The following is a 24,342-nucleotide window of genomic DNA, read 5'->3' as shown; positions in this document are numbered from 1 at the left end:
GAGTACATTTTTGTGATTGAGAACTATAGACATGTACAGTGTATCACAAAAGTGAGTACACCCCTCGCATTTCTGCAGATATTTAATTATATCTTTTCATGGGACAACACTGACAAAATGACACTTTGACACAATGAAAAGTAGTCTATGTGCAGCTTATATATTAGAGTTAATTTATTTTCCCCTCAAAATAACTCAAAATATAGCCATTAATATCTAAACCCCTGGCAACAAAAGTGACTACACCACTTTGAAAAAACATACATCCCTAAATGTCCAAAATAAGTACTGCTTGTCATTTTCCCTCCAAAATGACATGCGACTTGTTACAGGAGTGCTGTCAGCATTGCTGCAAAGATTGAAGAGGTGGGGGGCCAGCCTGTTAGATCTCAGACCATAAGCCGGACTCTACATCAAATTGGTGTGCATGGCTGTTACCCCAGGAAGAAGCCTCTTCTGAAGACAGTACAAAGGACAACTATTATATGAGCTGCACACAGACTACTTTTCATTGTGTCAAAGTGTCATTTTGTCAGTGCTGTCCCATGAAAAGATACTTAAATATGTGCAAAAATGCGAGGGTTGTACTCACTTTTATGATACACTGTATAGCTCTTGTTAGAACTGCCTTGTCATTCTGACTGGTTTAAACCGGCCCAGGTTCCACAGGTCAACTTCAAGGACAAGCCACATACATTGAGAAACTAAACTGTCTTGGACATTTAAGATATTGTTGCATTTTATTACTTTCCAAATGTTATTGCTTCATGGAATGTATTTGATGAGATAATTAATTAATAATTAAGATGTTTATTATATAATTGCCCTAATTAATAGCTGCTCGCAATGAAGAAATGCTTTTGCTCATTTGTTAATGTTTTGTCTTGAAGAAGCCTTGACGAGGCCTCTTGCCTGTTCAAGGACAGACAGAAGAGGCTTTGCTTTGCTGAAATGTGCTGACACACATGTACATAATTCCACCTACATGCACACACATAGCCATACAAATACAAGGGGTGTCTCCAGCTTGCTTCCCCTTTCCCTTTTAGGGCAAGACACCCGTCTGTTGCTAGGGCCATCCCAAATAAAAAGCGAGGTGAAGGAAGGGCTAGGCAGAACGATTGCTGTATAGTTTCCAATCCTTCTCCTTGCAAGCTTTTCAACTCAATTAGGTGCCTTCTCTCCATATTTTGGGTAATATTATAAATGCCTACCTAAAGATTCGTATTTGAACTTGACAATATTTAGCAGTTTTTCATGGGAATATGTGTTTGAACGAAGTGTTAGGAGCATTGTTAAAAAAAAAAAAAATAAAAAAAAATAAAAAAATAAAAATTTGCATTTTATAGCATTTGAGCTAGCGGACGTTAGCCAATTGTTCTTATGTTGTAGTCCTTAAAGACTGTTGTGAGGTATAAATTCACATAATAAACTCGAATTACACTTGAAAAAATAATGATGAGGTTCGACAATCCTTGATCGCAGGTCATCAGACAGCTCTTTTGACCGAACCACGATGCACATCAGACAATGCTTCTCATCAAGACAATTCTTACCAGGTGTGTGTTTTATAGTGGGCAGGGCAGCTTTAACCACTCATCAGTGATTGGGCACACACCTGACTTAAATTGTTTGGAAAAATTGGCTTCAATTGCTCTTTAAGTCTCTCTAGGCAGAGGGTTCTCTTACTTATTTTCCTCCTTTTCTGTCATTGTTTGCACGATATTTTCATTAAAATATGAAAACCTATAAATGTTTGGGTGGTTTTAGTTAAAGCAAACACTTTTTACATCTGTGTGACTCTGACAAAGATCACATTTGATGGTGATTTTTTACAGAAATGTGAGAAATATTAAAGGTTCAGATACTATTTCATACAACTGTATGTACTAGTAATCGTTTATTCAAAATAATAGATTTTCTTCTTTTTGCCTGTACTTATGTCATTAAATGCCTCTACTCCTTGGGTTTGAGATTAAAGAAATTATATATCATCAATGTAGGTCATCTTAAAGAAACTACGGTAGTCGCAGTCAGTGAAAGGCCTTACAGAGGAGCACACGTCACTTCTGTAGGTAGAAAATGAATGATAGTTGTGCCAAAATTTTAGAGACCAGTCTTTAATTTGAACAGGCTGGGGAAATCATATACAGGCCCTCTCTGATGTCATTTTTGATTAGCTTGACAGAAACTGTGAAACATAGTCTAAAAAAGGTGCGTGCACATCTATATTTCTTCAAAACAGCAGTGGTGCATGGATAAAATATGCTTTTTAAGCAGGTTACCATGCATTTTTGGCAAGGTCAAGCGTGACAATGTTTCCCTTTGAACCTGTGCAACAACCGCACAGTTTGTTTTCATCTTTCGCTTCCTTTGATTCACAGTCTGACATTTTACGCTTGACTTTCGACAGCAGAGACGCTGTCAGACACAGGTGGCGATGTGTCCAATTACACACTGCCTGTATGTTAGGAGGGTGTTTGTGCAAGCGTTTGTTTGTGTTAGCAAAAATGGTTCAAGGTTACCTGTAGAACCCCCAAGTCAAAAAAGAGCCTCATACATATTCATGCCTCAAATTCCGTATGAATCATATTAGAATGTCTCCAGTCGAGATGTTTCGGAGGTGTGCAAGCTTGTATACAGTAACTGACAGCAGTTTTTAGAAGCTGTAATTTGACTGAAACCAGGGACATAGGAGAGTCATGGTTCCAATTTGTTCTAGCTAATCTATCACCTCCTGCCTCTCATTGGAAAGAAGGCTGATCGCTCATTTCCAAATGGTAGCAGTTACATCTTTGGACCTGAGACTGACCTGATATGAGACTGGAACTGTTTAGGAAAGATGACACAAGAAAGACAAGACACTGTCTGAGAGTGTACCAACCATCACTGATTGGAACATAAAAGACTGACCTACTTTTTAATAATTGCCAATGAACCTTGAACTTGGGTTGTTAAATATCCAACTGCTGTACGTATCTGCCTTGGTTATATTGAATGGAGAGAGTGATGACTATGCTGAGACACCATCCAGTTTACATTAAGCATGACTTTTTGGCTATGCATCCTTGAGAGGGTAGGTTGGATTGGTCATATGGAATAAATGCTGCTGAAATTGCAAGCATATTGCTGTAAAGACACGGTAGAAAATAGCCTGTATGTGCCCCTTTGACATCTTATTTAAATAAATCAAATATGAAGCCCTGTCAAATCAAGAGTCTCAAAATATGACACACATGCAGTAAACACTCGGACAAACCATTAGGAGGACTTATACAAGAAACCAATTCAATTGTTGATGGCTGAATAAAATTCGCAAGACAATCTCAGCATATATCATTCTATTTGTCTCTTCTGTGTTACACATGTTACAAAATTTTGGCACTAGAGATGTCCCAATTGGATCACGTGATAGGAAATTTTTTAGAAGATTGGAATAGTGTTAAAAGGATCGGGGTTTTTTTTAATTAAAAAAATAAATTAATTAATTAAATGTTTTTCTGCTTCATGCACACTTAGGCCTCTCAATCTCCCTCCTGCTGCTTTTCTTGGTCAGCAGCACAGCTGGAGCTTGATACTTAAACGTAACAATGATTGAGAGGCTTGTAATTTTGATCTGGCGAGTGAAGGCTTTGTAGCTCTATAGTCAAAGGCACAAATGTGTTAATCATCGTTTAGTCAATCTTCATTGTCTAAAAGGATGTTCTCGGCAGCGTGAGCGTCAAACCGTGAGTGAATTTGCGTGGATTCACTAATGTGAACTACATTAATGGAGAGTGATCAAAAGTATAGCATTAAAGGTGACGCAATGAAAAATGTGGGTGCGCCTGCAATTTGTGCTGTTGCACCTTCAGAAAGAGTTAGGCGCACCAGTGCAACCGATGCAAAAAATATGTAAGTATTGCAATGTTAATTTTTTTCCAATATCATTTGGGCCTAATTTATGTTTTTTTTTTCCTTTTTTTTTTTTAATTTTAAACTTTTTAACGGCTAAAAGGTCAAACGATTAAAATTTTTAATCGAGTTAATCACAACTTAAAAAATAATTAATTGGAATTAATTGCAATTCAAACCATCTCTAAAATATGCCATATTTTTCTGTAAATTATTGTTGGAATGGAAAGATAAGACAAGACGGACATATACATTCAACATACTGTACATAAGTACTGTATTTGTTTATTATAATAATAAATCCACAAGATGGCATTAACATTATTAAGATTCTGTCTGTTAAAGGGGTCCTAAGGGAACTAATAGCTCGCTATTGTTGACGTCGCCGAGCGGGACGTCACATGGGCTCCCTGCCGTTCTTTCACAGTGTCTTTAACTATGTAATATAGTGATTGAAATACACCACAAGGTGTCAATGGCGAGTTTTAAATTTAATTAAAGATCTAGCCAAGGCAAAGTCTGAGTAAGTTTTATGTGTATTTTGCATAGCTATTTTGATTGGGAATGCCAGTTCTCTTTGCAATGAGCGCTTTTCTTCTTGTGAAATTTTTTTTTTTTGCGAGATAGGAATATTATTTTTGTTGTGGTTTCACTAAATGATACTGTAGCGACTTAACTGTTCCACCCAAATGCATGATGGGAAGTTGGGCAACCATGACTGTCAGTGGTGGCTGCAAATGGTATATGTTCTGCATGTGTTTAATAAAGCGTGTTAAGAAAAAGATCATGTCTTTCTTCCCCACGTCGCTCGCCACGATAGTTTTGTGTGTTGTGAAAGAGTTGCCAAAGCTTATGCCAATAAAAGATACGGTCCACTCACATTTCACTGCCTTTTAGCTCTCAATGTGCAAAAAATGTGTCATTGTAATCTGTTTGACGCAATGCATGAGCGGGTGATTCCGTGCATGCGTTAAATGCGTCAAATATTTTAACGTGATCAATGAAAAAATTTAATTACCGCCTGTTAACGCGATAAATTTGACAGCACTACTAAAAAGTAACACAATAATCCAGAAATACAATGGCATTGATAAATGATACAAAAATATAGACATTTTATACTCTGCAACACTCCCGGAAAAAGCGGAAGTGGACGTACTCTAAAAATTCCAGTGCTGCAACACGTTTGGAACTGTTGTTCAAATAAAAACAAAACAAACAAACAAAAAAAAACATGGGTGTCGGTATCAGATAGGGACTCGGTATGGCTGATTTTCAAAATCAGGTGACTCTCTTTCGGGTGCAAAAATATGCGATCGGGACATCCCTAGTTGGCACATGTGGTGTCTTTGAATTAGAGAATTAATGAGATAAAATAATAACAATGCAGCCACAAAACACAAATGCACCAGCACAAACAAATTTGGTAATTAACTCCTTCTGTTAATTAAATAAAAGCACACAATGGTCAAAAATGAGATATGGTGTGACTGAAATCTGACAAAATGCATATTGATGAGCCCCAAAACCTTTGGAAGACTGTCCTTTGGAAAGAAAGTTGATTTTTTGGGGAAAGTTACATAAGCACCATGGTCCACAAAACACCCACCCTAAAACTGCTCATCTTGGGGGCTTTGCTCCATCTGGTACAAGACTTCTTGAATGTAGTCTGGAGAAAAATGTGGTACCAAGTGTAAAAAAGCACAGGTCCTTCAAATTGAGAAAGCCCCAAAACACCTCCAGAATCACAGAGAACCATACATGGGATTATTCTGATGTGGAATCCCATTAACCCTTCTCTAATTTACTGTATACTGAACCTCTGTGCTGAAACATGCAATCAAAGGAAGACGGAGCAGTCTACGAAAAAGGCAATGGGTCACGATAACTATCGAGAGGTGCAAAAGTTGTTTGTAAAATTTGTAAGTGATTGCACCAAAATGTTGTTTAACAAAATCCTTTTTTTTATTCCTTATTATTATTATTTTTTCAAACAATTTTTAACACCCCCCCCCCCCCCCCCAAAAAAAATATATATATTAATATAACGTTTATAATGGCTGTACTCGGTCATCGTAATGAAATTGTTCAATCAAATAGTACCAACTTTTATTCATATGAGTTAAATTACTAATGTGAAAACACTTTGTCTGGCATACAGTTTCTGAACATGAGTTCTGAAATGAATGTTGAATGTCTTGTCATGAATATCTTTGATATGTTTCAAATTGCAACTTCCTTTGCTTAACTGCAGATGTACTTTGTGAGTAATGAAAACCTATTTAAAAAAAAAAAAAAAAGTATGCTGTGTGTGTGTGGTGGGCGTGGTGGTGGGGGGTCTGGGTGGCATGCGTAAAGGTAAAGCAGTAGCATGTGTTGTCAATTCCCAGATATTTCCAAAATATGCTGACCTGGGGAGTGTGCAGGTGGCAGCGTCAACCTCACATCGAGCTTGGAACCTGTCTTTATCATTTGCCAGTATGCTATTTGTGCATGTGTGAATACTAAGGGTGTAACGGTACATGTATTTGTATTGAACCGTTTCGGTTCGGGTGCTCAGTTCGGAACGGAGGCGTACCAAACGGGTTTCGGACGTAATGCAAACTGCTGTCAAATTTAGCGCGTTAACGGGCAGTAATTAATTTTTTAATTAATCACGTTAAAATAGTTGACGCATTTAACGCAAGCGCGGAATGCCTGCTCATGCATCCCATAAGCCCACCGTTAATTAGGCCCCACGGACGGCTCGCTAAGGGCGTAACATAAAACGAGACACACAAGTTGCAAGTGGACACAAATTTATTCACATAAGTCAAACTCGCAATGAACAAAATATACAAAATGCGGAAGGAGCTGGCTTCAGCGTAAGCCGAGGCCAAAACAACAAACAAAATGAAACTACACTTAAACCCCACCCGCTAAGTAAACCATGATCGTAAAAAGGAAATAAAAAAAAGGACAGCCACTACCACGGTTTCTACACTAAACAAAACGGGTTAAACGAAAACGGCAGTTAACCTCTACTGCTGCGGTGCTCTTATTTACAGTGGTGAACAAAATAGATCCAATAACGAATGAACACAAAAGACCTCACTGAAAAAGCGGGAGTGTTACAAAAATAGCGATCAAATGCGCAGGTGAATGAATGGCGAGCAAGCAGCTGGCGAGGAGGTACGCGGCACGTATGCTGTACAATGCAAACTCTCAGTGTTGACTGTAAAATGACGAGGGGTCAGATGACTATTGTTAACGCTGCCTTTATTTGGTTAACAAGACTCAGGCACAATACAACACACGCGGGGAAGCGACCTCAAACAACGGCCTAATAGTACTACCTTGTATTGCCTTAGCTGCCGTAAAGCAAGTGTCGTTATTGCCCCAAATGTAAACAAAGGGCTGCACAATAGATACATGACAGACAGCGGCTAGTTTCTGAAGTTGGCACCCTTTCTCGGGTGGCCCATCAGCGGCGGCGACGTCGTCTGCCCGTCCGGTGTTAATCAGAGTACGTCACGTTGGGAGGGGAGGCAGCCAGCTGGCGGACGTGACGATCAGCTGACTGACAGTCTCAAAAAAGATAACAATTAAACGGCCAAGCCGTCGCACCACTCAGAAGTGCAGTGAGCAGCGTGGGTAACGGTTAAATGTAACATGGAAGAAAAGAAAAGCGGTTGGCCCACTGGGTGGGGAATTCAAAATAAAGATGTGATTAACTCAATTAAAAATTTTAATCGTTTGACAGCAATTACCTAACCCTTACTTTTCGAGGCTGTGGTCATAAAGTTAATATGAGAAAATGGAAACTGTATAGTGTTGCAACTGTTCAATTTTGCACATCAGATATTTTTTTAAAGAAAAAGTCTTAGCCAATGTTATTTATTTTCATTTTGTTTTTCAAAATATCTACATTTCAGAATATTGTATTTTCGATTTTGAGCAGAATTCTAGCTTTGTACAGGCTAATGTTCGTATTGTTGAAAGCACAAAAGTGTGTAATAAACAACTAGCACGTTTATATTTTGCATTGTTTTCTTACTGTACCGAAAATGTAACGAACCGTGACCTCAAAACCGAGGTACATACCGAACCAAGATTTTTGTGTACCGTTACACCCCTAGTGAATACTGTACAAAAGTAATTAATCATAAGTGATCTATAAGGGAGACCATACACTGAACAAGAATCGGGCGATTTAGTGACTCTTACAAGAAATGGGGGCACTTGGTCAATGTCAGGGGCAACTGTCGAACACGTTTTTTGTCTAGTGTTAGCAGTCAAAGAGATGCTCGAATGCCTCCTTACTTACTCGTTAAGAAATCTGAGGTGCTTGGAACACCGTCCATCGCATTCAGAAATGATTGATATTTGTTTCTTGGAGCAATGGAAAAGAGTTGGTTGTATGCGTTCCGGCAGGGTGATTCAATGCCGTTGAAAAATAAAAAAAAGAACAAAGTTGTTCCAAGCATTCTTGAAAGATCTTGTAATAATAAATGACTTTTTCCACAGTGTGGTGACTGTGGTGGTAACTGACAATCTACCTGTTGTCAATACGAACGTTTAAAGGGATCCTCGATTTTAAAGACATGTAGGCTCTAATAAACCACAATTGTTCTCTTGTACTAAAATATGCTGTTAGAAACACATAAAATGATAAATCAACTGCAATATTTTATAATATTTACTACATATTTTGAGATATTTAGTGCCCTGTTTTGCAGGCTCGGAGTGATGACGTAATTGGGACATTTCCAATTGTGTACAACAATTGTGTATTGCTGCTTAACCTCGCTAAGTAAAATGCCACCATGTGCTGCTTTTGGATGCAATTTCCAGTCAAATGGAATGGAGAATGGGGGAAATGGGGAAATGGAATGATGTGAGTCTCCACAGGTTTCCTATTGACAAGAAAAGGAGAAAGTTTCGGGAAAATGCCTGTAGACAGACAAAACTTCCCAAAGACCCAAGGCTTTGTTCTCGCCATTTTTCTCCTTCCGCGTTCGAGGCTTTTAGTCGACAACAACTTATGAAACAACTCACCGGAGCGGCTGGATATAAGCGGAGACTAAAATCAAATGCTGTTCTAACTACTCGGATAGCGAGTGAAATGCGCACAATACAGCGCCATTGACAAGGAACTGCTGGCCACTCCCTTAAGCAGGTAAGCCGCTCCTGTCGCTACAGCGGTAGGCGAACCTTCGGGGGTACTGCTAGTCACAGGGGAAGCTAATAATTCAACTCTACTGTCAGTTCATCAGGCAGTAAGTGTGTCTGTTCAGTATTCACTTAATATGAGTGATGCTGCCACTCAAACTGATGCAGACACGTCCGAAGCAGCGGTACAGTAGCCAGCTGATGCACGCCGAGCACTTAATATGGACCACCCTTACGTAGCTAAAACGTGAGTTAGATGTACAAGACACTGAGGACACTCGTGCCCAGGATTTGTTCCCATCACATGACGAATTTAATGAGGAAAATCGGCCACAACGCAATTTCGATCCTGACTGTCACACATGTGCATTCAAAGTTTTATTACCTATAGTGAGAGTTTATGATGTCAATAGTCATGAAAATAAAAATGCACGAATGACAAGGTGTGTTCAAACTTTTGGCCTGTACTGTATGTAAAGCACACGACAGCTTTGGATGCTAACAATCTCCATCATGGCGTACCGCACGCAGGCTATTTTTAGACCGTGATGTCGCATCGTAAAGCGGAAGTAAAGCCGAAGTGGGACATTATAGACCCGCCCTCGCATAGACTCAATGTAATTTGTGCTACTTTTCCCCGGTAATCTTTCAAAAACGAACATGTCGATCACGCATTGCTTTTTTGGAACTTGTAGAAAAGACTCTAGACCAGGGGTGTCCAAACTTTTTGCAAAGGGGGCCAGATTTGGTGTGGTAAAAATGTGGGGGGCCGACCTTGGCTGACGTCCTTTACGTAGAACAATATATTTAAGCAAATTTTATCTCGCAGCTAGCCTTTGTGGTGTTCTCTCTCGACTCTAGGGCTCTTGCAAAATACTGCTGCTGTGAAGTTAAACTAGCTTCAGTTTCTCGCTGCGTATCTTCCCTGTAATCTTGTCGTACATGTCAGAGTGTCTTGTTTGGTAATATTGCCTAACATTGAACTCTTTAAAAACAGTGACTGTCTCTTTGCAAGTCAAGCAGACACAGTTGTTGCGTATTTTAGTGAAGAAATAGTACAATTTCCACCTATCCTTGAAGCGCTGGCCGTCGCAGTCAACTTTCTTTTTTGTTGATTGTCGCCATTTTAGAAAATTGGAAGTAAAGGGTCACACTGGGTAATGTTCCTTAGAGTGCTGCTGCCTTTTAGTGGGTAAATGAGGAGCAGTATTTAGTGTGTAAGCTATTTCATACGTATGCTGGTAGCAGTACTGTTGACCAATTTATTAAGTCTGTGTGTGGGCCAGGCGTTATTGATTTTATGACAGAGGCTGGGGGCCGGATGAAATTTGACCACGCACGGGCCGCACTTTGGACATGTCTGCTCTAGACATCACGACACATGAAGGATGTTTTCTTCTTACGTTTCCAGAAACCAAAAACTCGGGAGGAAAAAATGTGAAGACCGAATCAACTTGCGCGGACTTTAACACCAGCTCGGTGAATCCATTCACATTTCATATGCAGTAAACATTATGTTGGGTTGGCATGGTCTTTCAGACGACAAAGAGGTAAGCCATTTTTATATTTTTAACTTATTCATTTAGCGTAACGTTGTGCTGTACTGCTTCTGTCTGACAATGAATGACCTGAAAAGAATTACAATGGTATCTGATTGCCACTGTTACCGTTTCGGTTATATATATATTATATAAACAACTTTAGTAAGGGGGAAGTGTAAATAAATTATAGAATTAAGATGTGTTATCAATGAAAAATTAAAAGAGTTCGTTGGCTGTCACTGAGTAGCATTTGTGATCGCTACACAAAGCTAACTAAATTACCCCCAAGAACGGTAAGAGACGTACGGCAACCAGAGGATATATAAGAAAGACAGGGCTAATGGTAAAGGATAGCTCGTTGAAACAGGAGAATGTCATTGTCAGTGGCGTCGATAAAAAAGCTAAAGCTATGCTTAGGTCGGCTCGTTTTTTTCGTCTTTTTCAGCCTTCGACACTCAAGCCATCTCTTTAACTGAACATTTTTATGTTCTTCCACATCTTTGCCAGTGAATTTGGCACCAGGCACATCATTTTCGGAGAGAATTTGTAGGTTTAGTTCCGTAAACATCTCCTTCGTACACGATTTCCATTCATTTCCTATTAGGGACAAACGGTGGCCTGTCCCTACTTAGCAACAGTAGCTAATGTCATGAATATTAATGAGCGGAAGTGACGTGTTGCTTGCCGTACGCCATTATATTGGAATAAGTTTGATCACGCAATAGCTCACCTTGAAGATCTTCTTCTTACAAAGAGTTCTCAACAGCATACACTCTCCTGCTCCGATGTCATTGAGACGCACTTGCCGCAAGTACATCACCAGTTTTACCCAGTCTTATCAGGTATTTCCTGCTCTGCATTTTGCCTTTGCTGCTTATCTTGTGAACGGCCAACAGTGCTGTCCTGCCCTCAACTTTTCCTCTCTGGTTAAAATTGGAAGGGCAGAACCGACGACGTGTTGGGGTAGCTAATGAGTGACACGCTGGATGTTTGGCAGTGGGCCGGTGACGTCACCACACTGGGACGTCAACAAAAATGGCGACCTATCAGTTAAAATAATTTTACAGATTTTATTAAAATGAAAATATTAAGAGGGGTTTTAATATCAAATTATCATAACTCATACTAACATTTATCTTTTTAGAATTACTGGTCTTTAAGATCGAGGATCCTTTTAAGAGTTATTTGATGGTGTTTTGATTAGCTTAGAACTCGTGAGACACTGCGCCGTACACCATGTAAGAGCTCATTGGTTTTCGTCCATTGTCTCCCGTGTCCTAGTCGAGTGCTGCTGTGTGTATTTAGTTCCTTCTTGGAATCTGCTTGGCTCGACTTGAGTCATTTATTTTGTTCATGAGTACAACTGTTTCCACCGGCAAGTCTGCATCACCTTCCTGCTTACCTGTGTTGAGGTCAACACAGTTTGCTATAGGATGGTTCTCAGTTGCAAGTGCCCACTATGCTAGCCACTTCATTGGACTTTCATCAAACTTTCTGGGGATTTCATTGACGAAGAGGGCTTCGTCCAATGCTTGATATTACTAAGAAAGAACGATTTAAGGCGAAGCATGGGCGGTAAGTAGGGGTGTAACAGTACACAAAAATCTCGGTTCGGTACGTACCTCGGTTTTGAGGTCACGGTTCGGTTCATTTTCGGTACAGTAAGAAAACAAAATGCAAAATATAAATGTGCTAGTTGTTTACTACACACTTTTGAGCTTTCAACAATAGGAATAGTAGCCTATACAAAGTTAGAATTCTGCTCAAAAAGTAGCGGGTATTTAAAGATAATAATCCAACAACAATTTGCCTTTCAGACCCCGCATATTGGTCAGCTTTCTTTCTGAAAGCAAGAAGAAAAAAGAAGTCCTGTGCGAAAGAGAAAAGCAATCCCAATGACAAAGATTTTAACATGTATTTTACAAATGAAATGCCTTAATGAATTTTTTTTTCTTATGAACAGTTTTCAAAAGCTTAATTGGTGGATTTTCTCAAGTTAAAGCGCCACACAGAAATTAATAAATTTAATTGTGTAAGCAGGATCCGTATATTATTCTTATTATTTAATTACAGGTGTTTTAGCTCATTTCAATTTATTTTATTTAAATGGGCTATTATTTATTTTACTATGTGTTTGTATTTTACAAATGTGATGTATTCATTTATATTGAATATTTTATGTTGTATAACTTTAGTTCCTATGTGAATATTAGTTCCTACTTGTTTTGTTGTGGTAGGAGGGTTTTGTATTGAATATAGGGCCGTGTTGGTTATTATTATAGCAGAGAAGAGAACTGTAAATCAACAAAGACAAGTCAACTGTGCCCCGATCTACCACTCAAGAGATCTGATGGACTCAAAAAGTGGGTTACAATTGCATATTAGTTTGAAAATCGACCGGATCCACTGTATTTTTACACGAGTGACTTCCGGTCTGCTAGCTAGTAGTATTGACGCAGGAGGGACGCGTCTCGCATCAAATAATAAACTCTGCCGTTGTTTTCGCGTGCATCGCGTTGAGCCGCTTCTGGGACGCAACACGCGGCCGCACTGCGACTGGTGTGCATTCGCTGATTAACTTTAACGGCCGCGTTTCACTGCGTTCTCGCGGCGGCCACGTTGTTGCGCCGTTGATGTTTCTTACTGTCCTACCGTGTTGGTCCTCATTGTAGTAGAGAAGATGGAGTAAATATAATCTACACAAAGAAACTGTAACCCGATTGACTCACAGCCTCGAAAACTAAGGGTTACATTATTCAGAACTTACAGAAACTCGTTCGGTACGCCTCCGTTCCGAACCGAACGCCAAGCACCGAAACGCTTCAATACGAATACATGTACCGTTACACCCCTAGTGGTAAGGGAAAAAAAATGTCTGCAGTACGCTCTGGACGAAGTTGCCATGCTTGCACCAACACACTCCTAGGCATTCGGGATTTTATCACCTTAGATGGCTTCGTCCAAAGCTTTGGGTCATTACATAAGAACAACTCAAGGTTAGTTTTGAGTAGTTTGACAGATTTGAAACAAACAGACAAAATGCTATGCTCTGGCTAGTTCCCGCATTATGGAGATTAAAGGATTTGGCCTGTTACAGGATAATATGTCAAGAAAGAGTGGATTTTATTTTTTCTTTGTAATTGTAGAGACCTGGTCTTCAAAGTTAAGTGCTCTTGGGGTTTCATAGTGGGGATGCGGCACTGTTTGGCTGAACTGATTGGTTGCTGCAACTGGGCGTGATGATAATATTAATTTGGTTGATAATAAGATTCTTGAGCAATCAAATCTGTCTGTGTAACATAATTGTTGCTAAATTTCCAACATTAAAATATTGAAACCTGCAGTGCATATTTGTATTTTAACTTGAATTTCATGAAATTTGGGTGATGCAACTTAGAGCCAGGTGCAGTTAACATTTTAACGAGAGTCTCAATCGTGCAAAATTTCATGCATATTTAAATGCCCAATATGCAACATCTTACTGTTGTTTGACAGTTGGTATCATTTGAAAGAAGCAGATGCTAGATGGACATCTATGTGTGGCTGCATTGTGTATTTGCTGTGGTGTACAGAGCAGCATTGTGTCGCGCTGAATGATCCTTAGTGAACAGATATGCTGAGGGCTTTCCGTGGACAGCAGGAAAGGATGTGTGTGGCTGAGGGGGAAAAATTTTTCCTCCAACCATCATCAATAACAACTACAGTCCGGCAGGCCTACTGGGATCAGGGAGCTAAACTGAGAAGGATTTCCTGCGCCTCCACACACTGTTCATGGATTCATCAAATCCTCAAAGGGATGAGGAAGTTCCAGTTACTCATCCACACAAAAGCCCACTCAGACCTCTTCATAGTAGATCAATTTGGATAAAACAAGACAAACCCATTGGTCAAAAAAGTTAGCTTCAGGGTAATCATATGGATATAATATCAGTATAAAAATAGATGGTCAAGCCCTGTGAAAAGCAAATCCACAGGACACACACAATGAAATCCCAGGGAGCTTTGCTCAAACATTACATGTTAAGAAAATGGTTTAAGAATGTGTGGAACAATCATTTTCATCCTAGCTTTCATCTGTGAAGAAGAGTTTGTGTGAAATAGGAATTTATCCTACCAGGTCCATTAAGGAAGTCTTTAATCTGAAGGCATAGCAGAGGTGGAGGGATGCCTGTCTCACTGTCTACGTCACCCGCTGCTGTCTGGAGCCAGCACACATTATAATCCAGAGACTCAGGCAAAATCTTCCCTTGGTCTGAACAGAATCGCGAGCAGAAATAATAAGAAAAAAACAAGAATAACAAACCAAATCATGAAAAGGTGTAAAATTGTCAGCTTCTGTCATACCTAGGCACTTGTAGTCTGAAGCCACTCCTCTTAATGCCACATCAAACACAGAGAACTCCATTTTCTGCTTGCGGTGGTGGCAACTGAGAAGAGCAGAAGGTTGGATCAACTGCAGGTAGAGCAACGGTTCCAGCACTTGGTCAGCAGCCCCTCTTCTTCCAGGCTGCCTAACAATTGTCACCCCCAGCGCCTGGCGTGCTGAGGAGCGGCTGGGGGTTGACTGGGAGTTCAGGGAGAGCCAACTGCCTCTCAGCATCGGGGAGACAGGCTGAGAGACATTGCTGTTGAGGATGTCCTCGGCAGTCAGTTCTGTCAGCGTAATGTGGGCAGTAGGCTCTGGAGATGCTGAGACAGATGCTGGAGCAGACTCGGACAGGATTTCAGGCTGGTTCAGAGCACTCTTTCCTACCTGAAGAAGTGAAAATTGATTAAATGAACGGTGTTATTAACTATTTAATACAGCACTAGATAAAAACTGACTACAAATTTGACCATCTGACGATTGCTCTTTAGTGGTACAAGAACACCTTAACGTGTACAATGCTCAGTTGCCATCTTAGTCAAACTTGCCATCCTACATTAATACAGGGTTTCAACAATTATCGATCTCATTTATTGATTTTGAATGCCACCGTAAACCAACTTAATGCAAACTTCAAAAATCTGATACTGATATCAAACCGATACCGATATATGAGATCATGGACTTAACAATTTATGGTTAATTGTATTGTGATGCCCCACTGGATACTATAATAATAATAAATGTAACAACTTCATGGTTTTCCCCCCCAAAATCTGTGAAAAATAAGAAAACAACTTCAATTGAAGTTATATGAAAAGTGCCTATATTGCACCACAATATTGTTGAAATCAAAATAGTGTAAACATCACCTTTTTGGATCAAAAGTAAGAGCAAGTCCAAAGTATCAATAAGGCACTGCCATATCACATATGGCTCACACAGTGCTTCTGGCTCAAAATAACAACAAAGGTGCACAGCTTCAGTACTGTAGAGTGAATAATGAGTTTATAATTCATTATATTTCAATTGTTTATCCTTCATTTAATTTTTGCACCATGCATTGAAATGGTCTGTTCACAAAACAAATCCAAAGCATCTTAGTTTGGAGACAGCTAATAATAAGTATATCTGCCGTGCTAAGCTGTGACCAGCCCTAGTACAACGGCACAAGGCTTCTGCATTCAAAGTAAATACAACACGCATATTGGACCAAAACAGGTAATGAAAAGCCAAATTTATCCGATATCATATTAAAATGCTTTTATCATATGTACAAACATTTTTTAATCTATGATCACGCCGGCTTGTTCAATCATGTGGCGTCTTTAAAGCACCTTAAAAAATTAAGTATTTGACATATAGCACCACCGTCAACATGACTCGAAAGTGCGGATTTGAATTTCACACCCAGTTTTTATTTGCCAACGAATGAACGCAGATAACCGGAGATATGATCCTTTTAGTTTCATTACACGAAATGTTTTCTCCACTAGAGACCACTGATGCTCTTCGGACAAATAATGCTTCATATCAGTAGATTTTTTTGGGGGCCGGAATTGAATTTTTTGTTGTTGTTGTATTGCTTCGGCTTAATGTGGTTATGTAATATGTTATAGTAAAGTATAATAATAACAGTTAATATAGATAACTTTGTGCTGATGAAAAAAAAAGCAGATTAAGCAGTTACTCACAATGTTACTCATTACTTGAGTATTCTTTTCACCAAATACTTTTTTTCTACTTGAACTTGAGTGCCAGTGGTTTAGTCAACGATGGCGATAACGATAATATTCGGGGCTTTCAATGCACACTTTTTTGTTTACCTTTTCCACGGGCTCTTTCCGATCCTGTGTGCTGTCTAATGAAGTGGGAGCCTGTGGGGAAATGGAGCCTTCATAGGCCATGACAGACAGTCTACTAGCAGTAAGAAAAATGTCAAAGGGGATGAAGTTGAGGTTTTTGATAATGGTAGATTTATGCGAGGGCCTGGCTATGCAGTGGTGACTGGTCCCACTCTGCTGCTCTATCTGGACAATTCGGATGCGAGCACTATCGCTGCCGAAGCCACTGTCCTGCCCGTTTCCGCTGTGACGAGATGAAGCGTCGATGCCTGGAAAGGAGCCTCGTCTGCTCTGCTTCTGCTCATGTTTAAGCATCTGTGTGGAGAACACACAGAACACTTTGATTCTCAAGATGGAAATGCAGCCAATAAAACCCATACATGCAAATGCTTAATCATATATCAATAGATAAGATCAAAAGTGATATGTAAATCCATCAGTACTAATATGTAAAAATTGTTAAAAATTAAAAAAATAAATAAATAATGTTCATTTCTGCTGAGCCTGTATTCAACTATCTAAAACATATTCAAGGAAATGCCAATGATAGAACAGAAAAGTTATTCCTTCAGAAAAATGGCCCGAAGTGAGATGAGTCACTGTGATTAAGGAAAGACAAAACAATAAGTATTAAACATGAGAGCCTTTTTTTCCTTGCAGAGAGTCCTTGTGTCGTGATCTTTTGCAAGCAGACACAGACCAAATAGCTGACTTGATTGAAAACATGGAACAATTGACCAATGAAAGGGAGCATCGTATAGCCACAAAAACATTAAAGGCATGCTGTGGGACCTTTTTTGTGGTCTTGAACATAATTTAGCTATTTGGAAATATTGAAGATATCTTTAAAGAAAGGCTTTACTCTAGTAAAATCCAATAGTTTTTTGCAGTGGCTGTGGTATCACACATAAAGCACCCCAAATTGTGTGCTTGGCTCCAGATGGAGAGTTCAAACTATTGAGGCAAAAGAAAAAAAACATGCCGAGACGATAGGGTATGAGACGATTGCAGGGATCAAAACTGGACAAATGTTTAATATACCAAATTTGGCATCTTTATTACCATGAAACTGCTGCAAGGCTCCCATAGGGAGGAAAAATGACAAACAACGAATGACTTGAGTCGTAATAAACAAAAACTAAACTTGTTTTATTCCCCCCCCCAATAATCCATTGCATGTTTCACCACTAGTCAAAACATAGTATTTACTGCACTCCAAACCAATTTAAGGATCCTTATTGAAATTGTCATCAGTAGCAGACTTTTAGTAATGACGAAGCATGCTATGAGGGATAGTATAACAGCACATTTGAAACTGATCACTAGGAATAAAAACTGCAAATTCAGGCTGTCATCATCAAAGGAAAATGTGGAGATTCATTTTCACCCATTAAACAGCATTTAAAAAGTAGTCTGCCGCCTGTCTGCTCAAACTGGCTGACTGGCCATGCTCAGGTAACTGTTCACCGCTTGTCACAAACTCCGGCAAGGTGGCAACATATAACAGTTTTGGTTAGACTATCAACTTGAATGATGTGAGACCAATTGAGTCTGCAGTCAGTCGAGATTCCACCCAACTGCTAAGAGCGGGGTGTCCAAATTATGGCCCGCGGGCCAACAGCGGCTTGAGGCCCAGTTTTTATTGGCCTGCAGTAAATGATGAAAATATAATTGAATATGGCCTGCAAAAGAAGCTTCAGTGTAGCCTACATTCTGTTGCACTTCTACAGGTTCAACACTTGATGGACTTAGTCACTTAAACAGTGCATATCCACTACCTCAGGGTTCAAAATCTGACAACAATGTAGGAAATTGTTTAAAACTCAAATGAAAAACAACACTAGAAATAGCATAGTCCTCATGAGTCATTTTCATGTAATATATGATAAAAAATTAAAATGCACCAATTTCTTCCCACCGTTTTAATACAAAGACAATGTGGCTTGACATTTCAGGTGAGCTAAAGATAATTCAATTTTCAAAATGTGCCATAATGGTCGAGATTGTAAGAAAAAGAATCTAATCAAAGGTTGAGAGGATTGTTGAAAATACTAACCATCATTTCTTCATTTTTTTTCCAGAATAAAAAGAGACTGCAGCTGAAACTATTCTTAACATGAGAAATGATCGCTACAGTCTCTTAATTACTCCACCCCCCCAAAAAATGAACAAATGACAACTATCCAAATTTGGATATATATATATACAGGGTGACCCCAAATAAAGAGAAACCTACATATATGCCATTTAAGAAACAATGATGGAATTTTTTATGTTCCTTTTTCTCAAAATTATGCCCATTAACTCATTTGCTCCCAAAACGTTCTATCTTTGATTGTTTCAGTGTCCCAAAAACGTATTTATACGTCTTTTACGTTTTTTTTTTTCACAAAAGACATCTCTAGGTTCTGATGCAATTTAGCTCCAAAGCACAATGCTCAAAATCCATTTTATAGCAATAAAACTGGCCATTGGAGGGCAGTAGCACATTTGGTAAGACCAGCAACCCGATGTAACGGAACGAACGGCCGGGCTGCACGGCCAAGGCGTCGGCAGAAGACGACCGAATGGACGACCAGGAGGATGTCCAGGGCGCGGGAAGTCCGAGCAGGACGACCGGGAGGACGTCCGGCACGCCAGGCGACGAACGACCAAGTGCAACGACAAGGAGGACGTCCAGGATGCCAGGCGGCGGACGACGTCCAGGATGCCAGGCGGCGGACGACCGAGCAGAACAAACGGGAGGACGCCCGGGATGCCAGGCGCTGGATGACTGAGCAGAACAACCACGACCACCAGTGCAGCAGACGATGCCAGTGAGTCCGTGCTGCTTGCCGAGCAGAGCCGCTCGCGTCCCCCGCGACCCTCCAGTGTCCAGCGATTCATTCGGAAACGTGCACGGCCAAACCAGTTCCCCCCCAGGAACACAACATGCCCTACACAAGTTCCCCAGGCGAACTCCACCACGAGGCAGTGGTCAACACAAAAGAAAGACTAAAAAAAAAATCCATCTTGATGAGACAGGCAGTGACAAGGGAAAAGCCCACCCCATCTGTCGAGACAGTCGCGGCCGCAACAGCGCCATCTCCCAGGCCAAAAGTCCAGCCATGTGCAAATAGATTGTTACTTTGCCATCAAAAGCTCTATTTGTCATTTTGTAGAAGGAAAACATTATTCAGATGTTCGGGATGTCACAAAAGTGAAAAATAGCTTTTTTAAAGTCAAAGTTATGTTTGAAATGTATGCTTTTACAAAAAGCTCAATTTCTCTGTTTTTTCATCAGAAATAGGAAAATTGCTCAAACTAAGCTATTTTCTAATGCTAATTTCTAAAGAATGGAAAAAGATATGAAATAACTTTTTTTCCTGCTGAAAGAAGAGAATCTAATCTTTCTTTTGGTGGATTCCATGTTTATATGCAATAGGATAGAATTTTCTGTGGGCCTTGCAAAATCAGTCAAAATCCATTAAAACGGCCAGGAGCGAAGGGGGTTGCACCGGTGAAAATGGCTGGGACTGAATGAGTTAAAAAGTGTCCTCCTTTACAAATACATTCATGAAATCAGCTATGGACCACTGTTGGAAAAAAAAAAAAAAACACTTTTTGAAGTATGGACATGACCAACTAGCAGCACTGCAAGACTGTGACCTTGAGCAAGTAAATACAGTGGTAACTCTACTTACTAACGTCTCTACATACAAATTTTTTTAGGTTAAGACAAGCTTCAACGGGAACATACAGTTTTACCTGTTGTTCCGAAAGAAATTTCAGGATACAAGTTTATTGAAGGTAACATACTAATAGCAGCTCTGCCAGTGGCTATTGCCTAGCATTTCTGGCATCAAATTGGCAAAGATGGACCTCTACTGTATGTGGGTATTCCAGCGTCCTCATCATTCGCCACAGTTTTACATAAATGTATCAACTTTAATTCTTGACTCTTTACTTGTTTTTTTACATCATGCACAACTCTGATTTAAGTTTATTGTGCAACGATATAATTGGAACATGTATTTGTTACATGTTTTGATGCATTTTTATGCATGATAAAAGATTTATGTCTGAATTTTGGTGGGCTAGGAACGGATTAGTGCATTTACATGGAAGCCGTGTCTACTTACATAATTTTCTAGTTACGAAACTACTTCCAGAACCAATTCATTTCATATGTAGAGGTATCACTGTACTCTGGAATTTTAGTAACCATACTGAAACCTACAGAAACATATTGAAATTTACAGTATCCCAGCTGAGATGTTGCATCGGTCAATGAGGAATCTCAACAGTAAATTTCAATAATGCATTCGTTGAGGAGGAGACCATTTAAAGAGTGAAGGGAATTTTTTTTTTAAAAAGATAATTCTATAATTGTTTCTTAAATTGCATGTTGTAAAATTTGATTTACAACAAATAAAATATTTTTCTTCCATCACTCTTGGTTTTATTGGATTGTTAATAACTTTAAACCATTTTGGGGGTGGGGGGTCACCCTGTATATATACTGTAATTATCATTATTATTGTATACTTTAGATATATATTAGTGCAGTACAATATGATGATATACATGGTGATTCAAAAAGAATGTGGCAAAATTACGCATTATTTTAAAATCATTGAAATACACTGACTTAGCAGTCATTTGATACAGGAATTATCCTTGTATAATTGGGTGTCAAATTCAATTTGTCTTTATCGTAAAATCACTTGTTCATGCTCAAAATGGCGACTCCTCAGAAGAAGGCATTTTGTGTGCTTGAGTTTGCGTGTATCCTGATGTGCATTTGGGAGGAATTTTCATATCAGCTTGATGTTGTCCGTGCCGCTGGTGGTGGTCACATGGAGCCAAGGGCATAGGTTTAGTCTCAACATTGGTAGGGATGATATAACAGCATAAGCTGAACAATTTTTGCTTGTGATGGGACATTAATAAAACCAGACACATGAAGATTGGGTCAAAGCTACATTTCTCATGAATATGAACCTAATATATTGATAGGCTAAATCAGGGGTGCTCATTACGTCCATTGCAACACTAGTGTGGGTAGCTCCGGCATCCAGAATTTTTTATTTTTTAATGTACATAGTTGATTTTGATTCTGTTGTGTGAATGTTGTGTTGTGTGAGCAACACATGAGTTTATGCAGCAGCACCCCTCTCTCTCTAAGCAGCTTCTTTCCAACAGAGTTGACACATTTCTCACAGTTTAATTAACGTTAACAGTAGAAAACACAAACAGAAGGACACTTCTCGCTAAGCAGCTCCCTACTTGAGTTTTGCAGGTTAGCAAGTTCACACAGTTCAATGTTAATGCTAACTCTGATGCAGGTTGAACTTTCAGTAGCAAAATTTGTGCTTTGTTTGCACCCCCCACAACACTGGCATCTTTTTACATTCCTTATAGTGGCTGCTGCTGGTTGAAAAAAACTTCTAATATCCCTCCTTTTCTAAGTAAGTGGCATGTTGTCAACACGTATTTCTGTCAGGGCTGTGTGAGTGTGAGCGTGAGTGTGTTTGGCAGGAGGTGGGTTAAGTCATCAGCCAATCAAACATGCGTTTGAGGGGATAAAATGGTCTGTCACATCCAGCATGTGAAAAGGGGTAAATGGAAGTCTGAACTAGAGCTGGGCGGTAAACCGAAAATTTACCGTCACCGAAATTCTTCACGATGACCGACATAATTTTGACCATGTCGGTAAATTCTGTAAATTAATAAAACAAGAAAATAGTCTTTTCATCCCGCTTTGACTCTGTGTTGTTCGTCTATGTTCATTCCCCTTTAAGAAAGCAGTCAATGTACTTACGTAGGGAGTCACGTGATCATCAGGAAGCCAATCAAACAGAAGCACGGTAAGCTAACGCTAGCAGCTAGCGCTACAAGCAAAACGTGATGGAGTGTGGCTTAAGGGAGGTTCGCCAAACTTTCAACCGACATTTAGTAGACTCTTGGTGGCATCCAGGCGGGCTTTCACCCGCTGTCCTCCCTTGTTCCCACGATTTCCGGAGATGGTGCTTTCAGTGCTTTCTACTGGTAGCCAGGCCACAGGCTAACGCTAGGGGCTAACGCTACAAATGAATGTGATGGAGTCGGATAGCGGCTCTAACCTTGTCGAAACGGCTGAACTTAATGAGTGAATTAGGCACGGACTGCATCTAGCAATTACTATGTCGCGTTATTTTGTATCTGACTGTGTGTGATTTTTCTGATAGCTTTTGTGATGGTAAAGCATTCAGCATAAAGCACAATCCAACGGTGAAACTTATAATATGACCGAGAAATGGCCCCAATGAAACCATTAAGTAAACACTTGTATTGAATAATTATGTCACAGCAGCCATTAACAATAAATTGTCTTTTTGAAGTGTACTGTTCAAGCTGCAAGTCATTTGTGTTACAATGACATGTTTGCACAGGCATATTGATTTTGACAATGTACATTGTTCAAGCCATACACGCTGTTATAAATGCTCATACTTGAATTCTTATTGTCTACAATACATTTTTATAAACTTAATGTTTAGACTGCATGTACAATTGTTAAATATATCAAACTGAATGCTGGTAACTAAATCAACAAGAAACTGTTCATCTGTATTTCATGCATTGATTCAGATTTTCAAATTATACAACAGTCCGCTTGGGCGACTTTATCGTCATTTATCGTTATCGAGGTAAATCTGCTCAATTTATCGTGATACGTGTTTAAGGCCATATTGCCCACCCCTAGTCTGAACATAATTCACTTAATAATTGTAGGGTCAATTTTATTCTGAAAATTTATGGGAAGACAACCTAAATTACCTTTATAACTGAATTCATTTGCAAAAAAACTTGAAGTTACATATAATACTTGTATCCATCTAGTTATCATATATATTTATATATATATATATATATATATATATATATATATATATATATATATATATTTTTTTTTTTATTATTTCTTAAATATACAGCAATGGTTTTGGCACATTCTTTTTTAATCACCCTGTATATCTTTGATTAACAAATTAGGATTTGAAGTCGGCCTTGCATCTTTTGGCTTTCTGAAAGCTGCAGTTGGAGAAAAAAAGGTTTGGACACCCCTGTTTCAAAGGTTAAAATAAAGCACGTAACAACTGCCTGCAACCTTTTATGTGGTCAGATTTTTGCACTACTATGCATGTGAAAAGATTAAACAAGGCAGCCTTTTTAAAAACAGCAAGTAGAAATGATTCTTGAAATACTTTTTTCCTTCTTCTTAATAAATACATCACATATTTAAATAAACAACAACACATAAGGTATGCAGTATGCCCATTTAAAATATAAAAACGGACTGAGAGTCACACCATGTTGCTTGACCACATTAATGGACCTGTTTACATTCAGTGAGCTACTGCGATTTTCACTGATTACATTGGTCTGGAAAAGAGAGCTTCCAATGCATGTAAGGTAAGGGGCATCCTATTGTACCCCGACCTGATCAACATGCACATGGTTGCTATTAGAGCATGTACGCTCAGCTGCCCCCTTGCACTCTATAGCACTCGCCCCAACCCAC

At 39.4% G+C, this 24,342-nt stretch overlaps 1 protein-coding gene across 2 annotated transcripts in view; it reads right to left on the bottom strand.

The window, feature by feature from the left end:
• Positions 1-24,342, bottom strand: part of LOC130914348 (intermembrane lipid transfer protein VPS13B-like) — a 625,421-nt gene that overhangs the window by 197,473 nt on the left and 403,606 nt on the right. For both annotated transcript variants that reach the window (XM_057833447.1, XM_057833446.1), the window contains exons 35-37: positions 16,779-17,111; positions 14,931-15,339; positions 14,701-14,838 (exon numbers count right to left, since the gene is read on the bottom strand). In XM_057833447.1, the coding sequence (XP_057689430.1) occupies positions 14,701-14,838; positions 14,931-15,339; positions 16,779-17,111 (880 nt within the window). The remainder of the gene's footprint in view (positions 1-14,700; positions 14,839-14,930; positions 15,340-16,778; positions 17,112-24,342) is intronic.

Source organism: Corythoichthys intestinalis, chromosome 4, assembly GCF_030265065.1.
Source record: "Corythoichthys intestinalis isolate RoL2023-P3 chromosome 4, ASM3026506v1, whole genome shotgun sequence".
In the NCBI taxonomy this organism is placed as follows: domain Eukaryota; kingdom Metazoa; phylum Chordata; class Actinopteri; order Syngnathiformes; family Syngnathidae; genus Corythoichthys; species Corythoichthys intestinalis.
The sequence above is the reverse complement of the archived record's forward strand: the minus strand, read 5'-3'. Positions and strand labels throughout refer to the sequence as shown.